General features: G+C 39.7%; 1 protein-coding gene across 1 annotated transcript; it reads right to left on the bottom strand.

Moving 5' to 3' along the window:
• Nucleotides 1–202: 202 nt before the first annotated feature.
• On the bottom strand, nucleotides 203–10,594 carry LOC110381861 (fatty acyl-CoA reductase wat). Its single transcript, XM_049851066.2, has 11 exons — nucleotides 10,473–10,594; nucleotides 9,733–9,929; nucleotides 9,166–9,256; nucleotides 8,335–8,457; nucleotides 6,972–7,096; nucleotides 5,445–5,603; nucleotides 4,631–4,740; nucleotides 4,235–4,302; nucleotides 3,501–3,690; nucleotides 981–1,176; nucleotides 203–624 (listed from the first exon to the last, which is right to left on the bottom strand). Exons 2-11 carry the CDS (start codon nucleotides 9,906–9,908, stop codon nucleotides 261–263), a joined length of 1,602 nt encoding a protein of 533 aa, XP_049707023.2. The 5' UTR covers nucleotides 9,909–9,929; nucleotides 10,473–10,594; the 3' UTR covers nucleotides 203–260.
• Nucleotides 10,595–11,020: the final 426 nt, after the last annotated feature.

Genomic DNA, 11,020 nt, shown 5'->3' with positions numbered 1-11,020 from the left:
GGAGCCCTAAAGATTCAAACAAACGAAAGTTTCCTGTATATTATATTATCTGGGGGCACGGCAGTGCCCCAGCCAAGACTCGAGCAAACCGGGCACGGACGTAATATCTTCTCTCGAAGCGTTTCGCGGCTATTCCACCCCCCTGTATCATCCACGTGTTAGTATATTCAAACAAAAAAAAATTAACATTCAAAAATTTGAAATTTTATTGGTTACAATTATTTACACAAATCTTATTTATAAAAAAAAACTTTACTCGCTTACAAGTTAGCGAAAACATACTTTAAAATAAACCAAGAGTAGCAGAAAAGACAGTACAAAGTGTAGAAATATAAGGCTAGAAACACGTAGTTAGCTATTCCAAAGTAAATCTGTTTTCGGTAGGCTTTCCTAACATTTCTCAAACCATCTTGTATAATATATTTTCTTACGCCAAGACACCAGACTTTCACGAACAAGTTTTTCTCATAGGACCTCAAGTCACAGTTGAAAATGGCCTTGTCAGCATCGCTCATCTTGCTCCTAAGACCCTTAAGATTATCGTCCTTGAAATCAAATTCGTACGCTAGGAAATAACCGTGGGTTTTCAGCAGCTTGTCATATTTCTCGTAGATCTTTGTAAATCTGAAAGTGAAATCAACTTTCATTCAAAGTCAAAAGTTTTTATTTCAAACTAGCTTTTCCCCGCGACTTCGTTCGCGTGACTTCTGGCAGATTTTTGGTTTGACCAATAGGTGGCGCTATATGTCCGGAATACTTTTTTTGTAATAAAAACTATCCTATGTCCTTTCTCTAATTCCAAACTATGTCTGTACCAAATTTCACACAAATCGGTTCAGTAGTTAAGGCGTGAAGAAAAAACAGACAGAAAGACAGACAGACAGACCGAGTTACTTTCACATTTATAATATTAGTTAGAATTCACCCCTATTCTAGCCTGCTTAAAAAGTTCTTGAATTCGTTATTAAAAATCAACTTACGAAACAGGTTTTCCTTGCAACTTCAGGCCGGCTAGCCCTGCAATAATATCAATGAAAAAAGCCGGGATATAATGGAGAAGCAAGGCCACTATGTTATAGAGAAATCGGTTCTTCACTTCAATCAGGCTGCAGTACCAGATAGCTTTATTAGCTGAGAACTTCACGCATTCCTTCCTCATGATATTGGCAGTATAATCTGTAATATGAATATTAAAGCTGTTGATTTGCATCCGTGCAATCAAGGACGTAATTATGCTAATGATTCTCAACATAAATAAACAAAAATAATAGTGTGAATACAAAAAAAAAATATTTAAAAAAAAGCGTGGGGTGCATGGTGTCAATAGTTATAAATATTTTATTGACAGATATGAGTACAGTGATTTTCATTTCGATAATATCTTAAAAAGCACCCCACGCTTTTTTTAAATATTTTTTTTTGTATTCACACTATTATTAATTTATATTCATTGAAATTTTTAACACTGTTTTCTTGATTTAAATTCATTAAAATTTATTTTCTATTTTTTAGTTCGATTTTCTATAAAAAGCGTGTTTTTTAGTTTTTTTAAACTATTATTTATTTTCTACTTTTTAGTTTGTTTTAAAACTATTATTTGTTTTGTAGAATTAAAATTCTCTTTAGTATACAAAAATTTGACAATATTAGAGAAAATGGCTAAAGATAATTATTGGAAATAAAAATTAACATCGAGTCCTGCCTTATCGACTGTAGAGAAAAATTCTATAAAATTTTAATTAATTTTCTTACCTTATCGACTATAGATGAAAATTATATAAATTAACAAAAATCATATTTTGCAAATTGAAAAGCCGAAGTTGGTGTCTAATGGACGTTACTAAGTTAATTTTGCCACCGACTTCTAGGCCGATGCACCTAAAATTAGTTTTTTTGTTTGCTTTTTAGTGTTTTGGGAAGTCGGTTTAATTTTTTTGTAAAAAGGTTATTTATTTAAAGCTTTTCAGTGATACTCATAGTTGTCACTATCCATACAAGTGGGAAGTTCTCATCAATAGAAAGAATATAAGTCCAAACGAGGTATTTTACATATTCAGTTGTCGAGTTCCCTCGACTTTCTCTGGTCTCCATCATCAGGTCAGCTCCAAACCTTCACTGTTGCAAAGGTCTTGTCAATACAAATAATATAAGCCCAAACACGAGGTAGTTTACATATTCAGTTGTCGAGTTCCCTCGACCCTCTCTGGTCTCCATCATCAGGTCAGCTCCAAATCTTCACAGTTGAATAGTGCTTTTAGGCGTACACCTGAGTGTCAAGTTTTTACCCTATGTATGCCTACAACTTTTGAAGGTTGCCCTCAATTTCTCAGGGTTTCCATCATCAGATCCTGACCTGATGACTATGGGACCAACTGGCAGCTATTCCGAGTCGAACAAAAAAAGAATCACGTAAATCGGTCTATAAACCTCGGAGTAATCGATGTGTATGTGTAACCTCCTCCTTTTTGGGAAGTCGGTTAAAAATGGAATAATTTTATCAAATTAGTGTATTGTCATCGGTCCTCAATAAATCTACAAAGTTTGAACGAAATCTGGCCGTTTAAAGTGGGTCAAAATCGCGCCCAAAGAAGTCGGTTACAAACAAACATACAAACATACAAACATACAAACCTACAAACATACAGGTGAAGCTAATAAAAAGCGTGTAAAAATCGAAATTCCGTCAATGTCACCTTCCCGTATTTAAACTCGGCGCGTGTGTTACTGGCCTTAAAACCATACTGCGCCCTCACACAAACGCAAACACAAAGCATAGGTATGCAACGATCACTCATTTTCATTCATAAAATTGGGTTAATTCTGAAATACTATGACACTACAATGAAAAAAAAACAAATATTGTTTACATGTAAAAGAACCTAAAAGACTTGACTGTCAAACATAGAACCCAACTAAATTGTAGACCACAGATACTGCGAACATTTTACATAAAAATGTTACGTTTTGTCATCGATCGGGTTATGCCCGCCATCTTGAAAAAGTGTCATTCTTTGTTTACATTTTGGCTCACGGCTCGGTAAATAGGGTATAGTTATCGACACGGCTAATGAGCTCCGGAAGAGTGGGGATCGCTTTGCGCACCGTACCCTTATGGCAGTAAACCAATAAATCACTTCTGCACAGGTGAAGGTCAGGGCTCAGGGCGCAGGGGCACAGATTACTAGCAGGGGTATGATTATATAATGTGCGCTTAATTGATATAATTAAATAAAATAAATAAATAATGTCGGGACACCTTTTCATACACGGTTGGTTAGCCCCATGGTAAGTTATTAATTAACTTGTGTTATGGGTGCTAACACAACTGACAAATTACATAAGCTACACAAATACATATTGTAACACCCAGACCACGGCCAACAAGTATGCTCATCACACAAATGTCGACCGAACCGGGAATCGAACCCGGGACCCCAGGTTCGGCAGTCCGGCATGGTGACCATTGCGCCATCGAGGTCGTCAAAAAAAATTAATCTTACCAAACGTGACTGTCTGTTCACCGGTAGCCAACGCGTATATTTTGACTTCGTTTTTATCATCCCTTTCCTTCGCTTGCCATCCAGCGGCCAAAATAGTGTTGTTCACCATATCCACGGGGGCTACGTTAAGAGCCACGTGTTTGTCAACGTTAGCCACGTGGATTAGGCCCATGCCCACCCCTAAGATTATCTGGAAATAAATGATGGTATAAATTATAATAATTGAAATATTTACATTAATTTTAAACATTGAAAATAAACTTAAAACTAATAAATTGTATCAAAAAATTGCTCCTCGTTGCTGTCCCAATAATGTACCCAAAAGACTGGCAGCATTGCCACGTTGGATGGCAATGCTCAACCTCTGTGCGAAATAAAAGTCAGCCTTTGGGTCCCGGGAAGTGTCAACCAGGCGCTGGGAAATATCCCTGGCAAGAAGGTGGGCGCTCGGACCCCACGGCCCTAGAGTTTCAACCCCAAACGGTTCAAACATGTAGTTGCCTATAAGGTTATTATACTTTCGCCTCTTTTACTTCAAGCGGCCCAATGGTGGTTGAGATAAATCCTTATTTTCTACACTATTGTCAGTTCTTGTTAAATAACTTTGCCGGTTTAAAGTTATCTTCCACAGACTCTCGTTTCACCCAAAAGACGTCCACTACTGGACGAGGACGATAAGCATTGCCCAAATAGACTAACTGCAAATTACAAAGAACAAATAATAAAGAACATACCCCACTTGTGGAGTAGACACAGCTCATATCCATCCAACCAGGGCTTGGTTCGTAGTAACTGCCTATCACTGAAAATATAAGTAAGTATGATATTGGATTGAAGCATAAATCCACAAAGTCGTGGTGGTGGCCTAGTGGGTCAACCAACCAAATTCCAAGTACCAATGCAACTTTTCTAAGTTTGTATGTACTTTCTAAGTATACCTTAGACACCAGTGGCTGATAAAAGATGAAGGAACATATCTTAAGGAAACCTGGACTATATAGTCTGAAATCACAAACCCGCATTGAGCAAGCGTGGTGATTAACGCTCAATCCTTCTCCGTGTGAGAGGAAGCCGCAGCCCAGCAGTGGGACGATAAAAAGGCTGTAAAATGAAGTCTTCTCGGATCTTACCAGCAGGTGGTCTGACGATGGTGACGGGTAGATCTCCGGCGTCGGTCCTCACCATCTCCTCAGCTACAGCCTTCGTGAAGGTGTACGTGTTCGGCCAGCCTTTTGTCAACCTGGAAGTAAAATCATCAACGTCAAATCATTTATTTCTGGGGAGTTTGTTGCACCACTTCTTTTTCCCAGCAAAAACACATAGGAAGTGGTGAAGGGTGGGCGTTTTGGGGACTGTCTTTTGTTTTTGACGTTCGAAAAGTGCTGATTTATCAGCCTAATTCGAATGAAACGTTTTTGAGTTCATTTAGGTCTTTACAAGCACTTATGAACGTCAAAAATTATAAATAGGTTTTATTCTAGTTGCCTATTTCAAAAGTAGCTTCCTATGGAGAAGAACGGGCAAGAAACTCCATGGGTCCTTTTTTTTAAATAATAGGTATTACATGAATCATTAACATATGGTAACCAGTATGGTAGCATTTTAGGAGCTCCTAAGTACTTTAAGGCCCGGTTTAACTAGTCACCGATAAAGTGCTAGTTAGTTATCTGATAGTTAATGCTATCTGCTAGACAAAGGCTGGTTATAATTTCTACCAGATCTTGCTATCGGTGACCCGTGAAAAATTATAGATTAGCTGTCAGAAAAGTTCCTGATAGGGTATCAGATACTTTATCAGTATCCGGTGAAACGGGTTAAAAGTTTTCTAAATAGCAATCGGAAATTTTATATTCAAGACACCTGTGGTAAATTTTTAAACTCCCCAGAAGTAAAATTAGGAAAATTCATTCTTATGCCAAAGCACTACAGTTCAAAATCACTTACGCAGGCGTAATACCGTCCAGTCTTTCGCTGTCCATTTCTTGAGCCATCTTGATCAGGATATGAGGAGACACGGGGGTTTTATAGAATTCCTCTCTTATTTCCTTCCCAATACGTTCGAAAGTCGCGTGGCTGAATGCCGTGGACACATGTACGAAACATCTGAAAATTAGGAAAGTATTTGATATAATAATAATGATACGTCCAAGGCCGATTTCGGCCAGGGCGGCTGTTCTCATATAAGGAGCTCAGCCAGCTGCGCAGGACATATTATAGTGCACGAGCATTTGCAGACACAGGTGCACTCACTATCCCTTCACTCTCATAACCCGATGGGACGGTAATCCGACACAACGGAGAGAGATCAGGCGCAGGACCGACATTAACGTGCTCTCCGATGCACGGGTGTATCAATCACCAACTTCCAGACTACGGGCTGCTTTGTGAAAGTTTTATAAAACCTACAGAGCGATTTTTGTCCGACCCAGGAATCGAACTCGAGACCTCAGTCATAGCAGTCGCGCTTGTGACCACTAGACCAACGAGGTATTCAGTATTTTATGTATCTTGTGTTTAAAGCACCAGCCTATTAAGTATGAGTGTGCGGGTTCACTTCCAGGTCAAGCAACTAAAGCTACTTTTAGAATTTACATATAATAGTCGCGATGACAAGGTTAAAAAAAGGTGATTCTAATTGGTCCGCCATATAAATTGGCAAAAGATATTGGACATATATGTATTTATATTTTTAAAGTAATGTGTAAATATCTATGTAAATGGATGAAATAAAACCCCGTCATGCGTAGGTACCTAAAAAATACTAAGTATATATGTATAACTCAACAAAGATTGATAATAATGGGGGCTCGTGACGTCACGTCTATGTTATATTTTTTGTACTTAGAAAAAACGTAACACAAAATTCAATCGTGTAGTATCTTCGTTTTCATTTGTTCATGAGAGAGATGAAAAAACACGTGTCCAATATCTAAAAGATCGGACTAGTTACTAATATTCATTCACCATGCCTATTAGGGTCAATTCCCACTGAAAGAGCAGCGGCCGGCAGCGGCCGGCAGCGGCCGTAATTGCAAGGGATTGAGCGCGAGCGCGGCGGGCCGCGCGGCGCCGCACCGCGCCGCGCTCTTACATTTTCCGTGCTCTTACGGCCGCTGCCGGCCGCTGCTCTTTCAGTGGGAATTGACCCTTACTAAAATGTGGAGGAAAACATGAACCTATCATACATGAATCTATACTGCTGAAGAGTTTGTATGTTTGCTTGAACTCGCTAATCTCAGAAACTTCTGGTCCGATTTGTAAATCAGTATTAAATGGCCCATTTATCGAGGAAAGCTATAGCTACTTTTTATCTGGGTTCGTGCAAACGATGCGGATGAAACCGCTGGCAGAAGTTAGTATTCAGTAACGGGACAATTGGTTACTTTTAGTCCCGAGAAGAGCTTTTAATATAGGCATCCAAAATTGTAAGTAGGTAACCGCTAAAATGAAAAAAGTTCCTTTTAAACTCACTTAAGTTTTGGACAGGCTCTGCCAAGTGCCAAAGCCTCTCTGGTTCCTCTGATGTTAATGAATGTAGCCTTGGCGAGGGCCTCGTCAAACCTCACGGTGGCAGCCACATGGAAAATTGTATCCACCTGCAAACGTAATCATCAGTCTTACCAAGGTGTATTGGGTTGCCCGGCTAACTGGGTTGAGGAGATCAGATAGGCAGTCGCTCCTTGTAAAACACTGGTACTCAGCTGCAGCCGGTTAGACTGGAAGCCGATCCCAACATAGTTGGGAAAAGGCTCGGGAGATCATGATGATGTTACATGATCATTAAAATGGGGCGATCGTGGGTAAGTAACAGTCGCATAGATCGATCGATCATTAGTATGGAAACGTTTGGCGCTTAAGATGATATAGACTATCCCTGAGTAGCATAGGCTATATATTATTGTGTTAAGTCTACACTATCCCTGTGTAGCATAGGCTATGTTAACTTAAACCTAGGCTATCCCTTGCTAGCATAGGCTGTATTTTGTTACAACTAGACTATCCCTGAGTATCATAGGTTATAGTGTGTTAAACCTAGACTATCCCTGAGTAGCATGAGCTATATTTTGTTAAGCCTAGACTATCCCTGAGTAACATAAGGCTACATTTTGTTCGAGAACAGTCCCCCAAAACGCGGGTTACAAAGTCGGAAAACCGCCGGGTGTAGAATAAATATGCTTTACATATATAATGTTTATGCCTATTGCAAATTCTTCGGAAGTAAGTTATGTATATATTACATATCATTATAATGATAATATAATCAGTTGTTGACTGTGGAAAGTTTTCTAATAATGACGTGACCATGATATTGCTTTTTATTATTTACATTACCTAGTTAATCGGAATATTCATATACACTTTTTTTATTTAGATAATTAAGTCACTTGTTGATTTAATGCAATAGTTATTGTATGCAATGCTAAAGAATTACCAGTTTTTTTGAAAACGCCTGATTTAATTTTTAATAGTCATGAGGTCCAAGGCCGGTTTTTACCTCGGCAGCTATTCTTATGCAAGGAGAGCCAGCTGCGCAAGACATATTATAGTGCACAAGCATTTGCTTGGACACAGGTGCACTCACTATTCCTTGGTGGATGGGACGGTAATCTGACACGACCGGAAAGAGACCAGGAACGATCGACATTTACGTGCTCTGCGATGCACGGTGTATCCATCACCAACTTCCAGACTACGGGCTACTTTGTGAATGTTTCTAGAATGTTGTTTTTAAGTACCACTGTTTTACATGGAGCGTTGTAGTATTTACTCAGTAAGGGGCTAAGCTTGATGTTTTATGATGAAAGCCTCTAGAAGATTTTGCAGTATATCTTACCTCACTAGTGAGAGTCGACCAGTCAGCATCACTGATACCAAGCCTGAGATCTGCCACTTCACCTTCCACTGGTATTATCCTCTCAGCGAATTTAGGCTGCTTTTCTTTTAGCATATCATATACCTAGACAAAAAAAAAACATAAATTAAATCAACATCATCATCTCAGCCATAGGACGTCCACTGCTGAACATAGGCCTCCCCATTAGATCTCCACAGATACCTTTTGGAGGCGACATAAATGAAATACTTATGATAAATTATGTGAGAGGCCGCAGCCTTTTTTAGGAAATCATCAAATGACCCCTCCCGCTGTGGCTTAGCAGCGTGAGGGAGTGTCAGACTCTTACTGACTAAAACCCATCATGTTCCTCCTCAGGTCTTTTATGTACCAGGGCCGCGGTAACTCGCGCGAACGATCCCGCAGCCCAAGGACGTGGGACGATAAAAAGGCTGATAAATTATTTATGCAAGTTCAATTATATTATGTATGCAGGGTGCAAGTTCATGGTTGCAATAATTGCTTACATAGTGTTCTGTTTCCGCGTGTGTGCATATGCAAGGGGGTTGAAGAGTGGTAGCTATACTACAAGTACATATGCATGATATTGTATCATGCATACAAGATGGATTTTTTCATGGATCACGATATTGATATTATTTATGATATTGAGGTCTTCGATGATGATGTTTAAAATACTTTGATAGTTTAAAATGTTGTTTGGTCTATTTAAACCATAATTTAAACCAAGCATAATATAAAGGAAAGTTTAACCACCAATTACTATGTAAGCGAGGGAGTAACTCTTATAATTTGAACTGTTATACTCACTGGATCTTTAAGTATTTCTTCCAATCTATCTTTGATATTCTTTCCCTTCTTTTGTCTTAATAACATGTATATTTTGTTTATTTTACATGCCCTGAAAAGAAAAACGCTACATGTGAATAAAAAGTGGCTTATATTGCAATACTATAGAAAAGAGTAGTGGCTTGAGGCATCAACGTTTAAAGAGAACAACTCGCGTGGTCGATATGTAGATGGGTAATGATCAATGCCATTATCTGTATCCTTCTTTCAGAAGATGAGTTCAATTGTGAGGATCCGGCTATGCTTTGTAGAACTGCTGAACTCCACGGCCTGACAAATATCCCTCACCTGAATAGTTTCTGTACGAGCTGCTTGCCGAGGAAGCCGGAGCCGCCTGTCACGAACACGGTGGCGCCGCAGTAGAACTGCTGCACGGCCGAGTCTCCACGGCCTGACAAATACCTCACCTGAAGAGTTTCTCTACGAGCTGCTTGCCGAGGAAGCCGGAGCCGCCTGTCACGAACACGGTGGCGCCGCAGTAGAACTGCTGCACGGCCGAGTCTCCACGGCCTGACAAATATCCCTCACCTGAAGAGTTTCTCTACGAGCTGCTTGCCGAGGAAGCCGGAGCCGCCTGTCACGAACACGGTGGCGCCGCAGTAGAACTGCTGCACGGCCGAGTCTCCGCGGTCTATTACATCGTTCATGGGTTTCTGCAGCGCTAAGGCTGCCTGTTCTACTATTTCTGCTGCATTCAGCGTCATTTTGGCCTTTGGTTCTTGATCCTTTAATGAAAAGTCATAGAATTAGACTTGTTGTTTGTGAAATAATATACTTTTAAATAAAGCTGTTGCTGTATGTTAGGAAACATGACTAACAAGTTTCATGAGGCCTCCGAGTACCTACAGTAGGTAGCGAGATATTTTTGCCATTATGACCTTTATAACCCTTACTGGATGATCTGACCTCGTGGCGTGGCGTGGCGGACAAAAGCCACCAAAACGCCAAGTGACATAGTGTAATATTCACTTGATACTTTTACTATTACTAATCATGAACCACGAATTTAGACTATAATTCATGGTTCATGACTAAAATCTACCACTGAAAACGGACCATGTTTTACAAATCGAGCAAGTTCCTACAATCACTTGATTTATCGAATATACAACAATGATCACGTCCAAAGTCAGGTGTTCCGTGGTTTCACCCGCGTCTCATGGTTCCATGGTGGTGGAACTATACTTCTCGTGACTTCCCAAACCCCCTTCTACCCCTTCTTCAAACGTCTAGGAGGGCACAAATTACAATATAAAAAAAACATTTACCAGTATCCTAAATGGTTAACTCCAAATAGAACCAACCTACTTAGACCACTTCTAATGATAAACTATAGTTAGAAATTGTTTTTTAAACGTTGCTTTTGTTTTCTGTATTTATTTACATATTGTTAATAATCAACTGATTATTTTAACAGTTTGTACAGTACCCGTATACTGTCGACTACATTTTCAGTCGACAGTCGGCGCGATCGATGGTTCAAAAAAAATATTAAATCGTGAATTCATCATCATCAATACTGACATGATGTCCTCTGATTATATTGTCGGCTACGGCGGCTGTTCTCACATAAAGAGATATACCCAATTTTGCAGGACATATTATAGTGCACGAGCATTTACTTGGACACAGGTGCACTCCCTATTCCTTCACTCTCGTAACCCGATGGGACGGCAATCCGACACGACCAGAGAGAGATCACAAGCAGGACCGTCATTTACGTGCTCTAAGATGCACGGGTGTATCAATCACCAACTTCCAGGCTCCGGGCTGCTTTGTGAAAGTTATTAAAACCCACAAATCGAACCCGATACCT

The sequence above is a fragment of the Helicoverpa armigera genome, chromosome 29, assembly GCF_030705265.1.
Source record: "Helicoverpa armigera isolate CAAS_96S chromosome 29, ASM3070526v1, whole genome shotgun sequence".
In the NCBI taxonomy this organism is placed as follows: domain Eukaryota; kingdom Metazoa; phylum Arthropoda; class Insecta; order Lepidoptera; family Noctuidae; genus Helicoverpa; species Helicoverpa armigera.
This window is presented reverse-complemented; position numbering and strand designations above follow the sequence as displayed.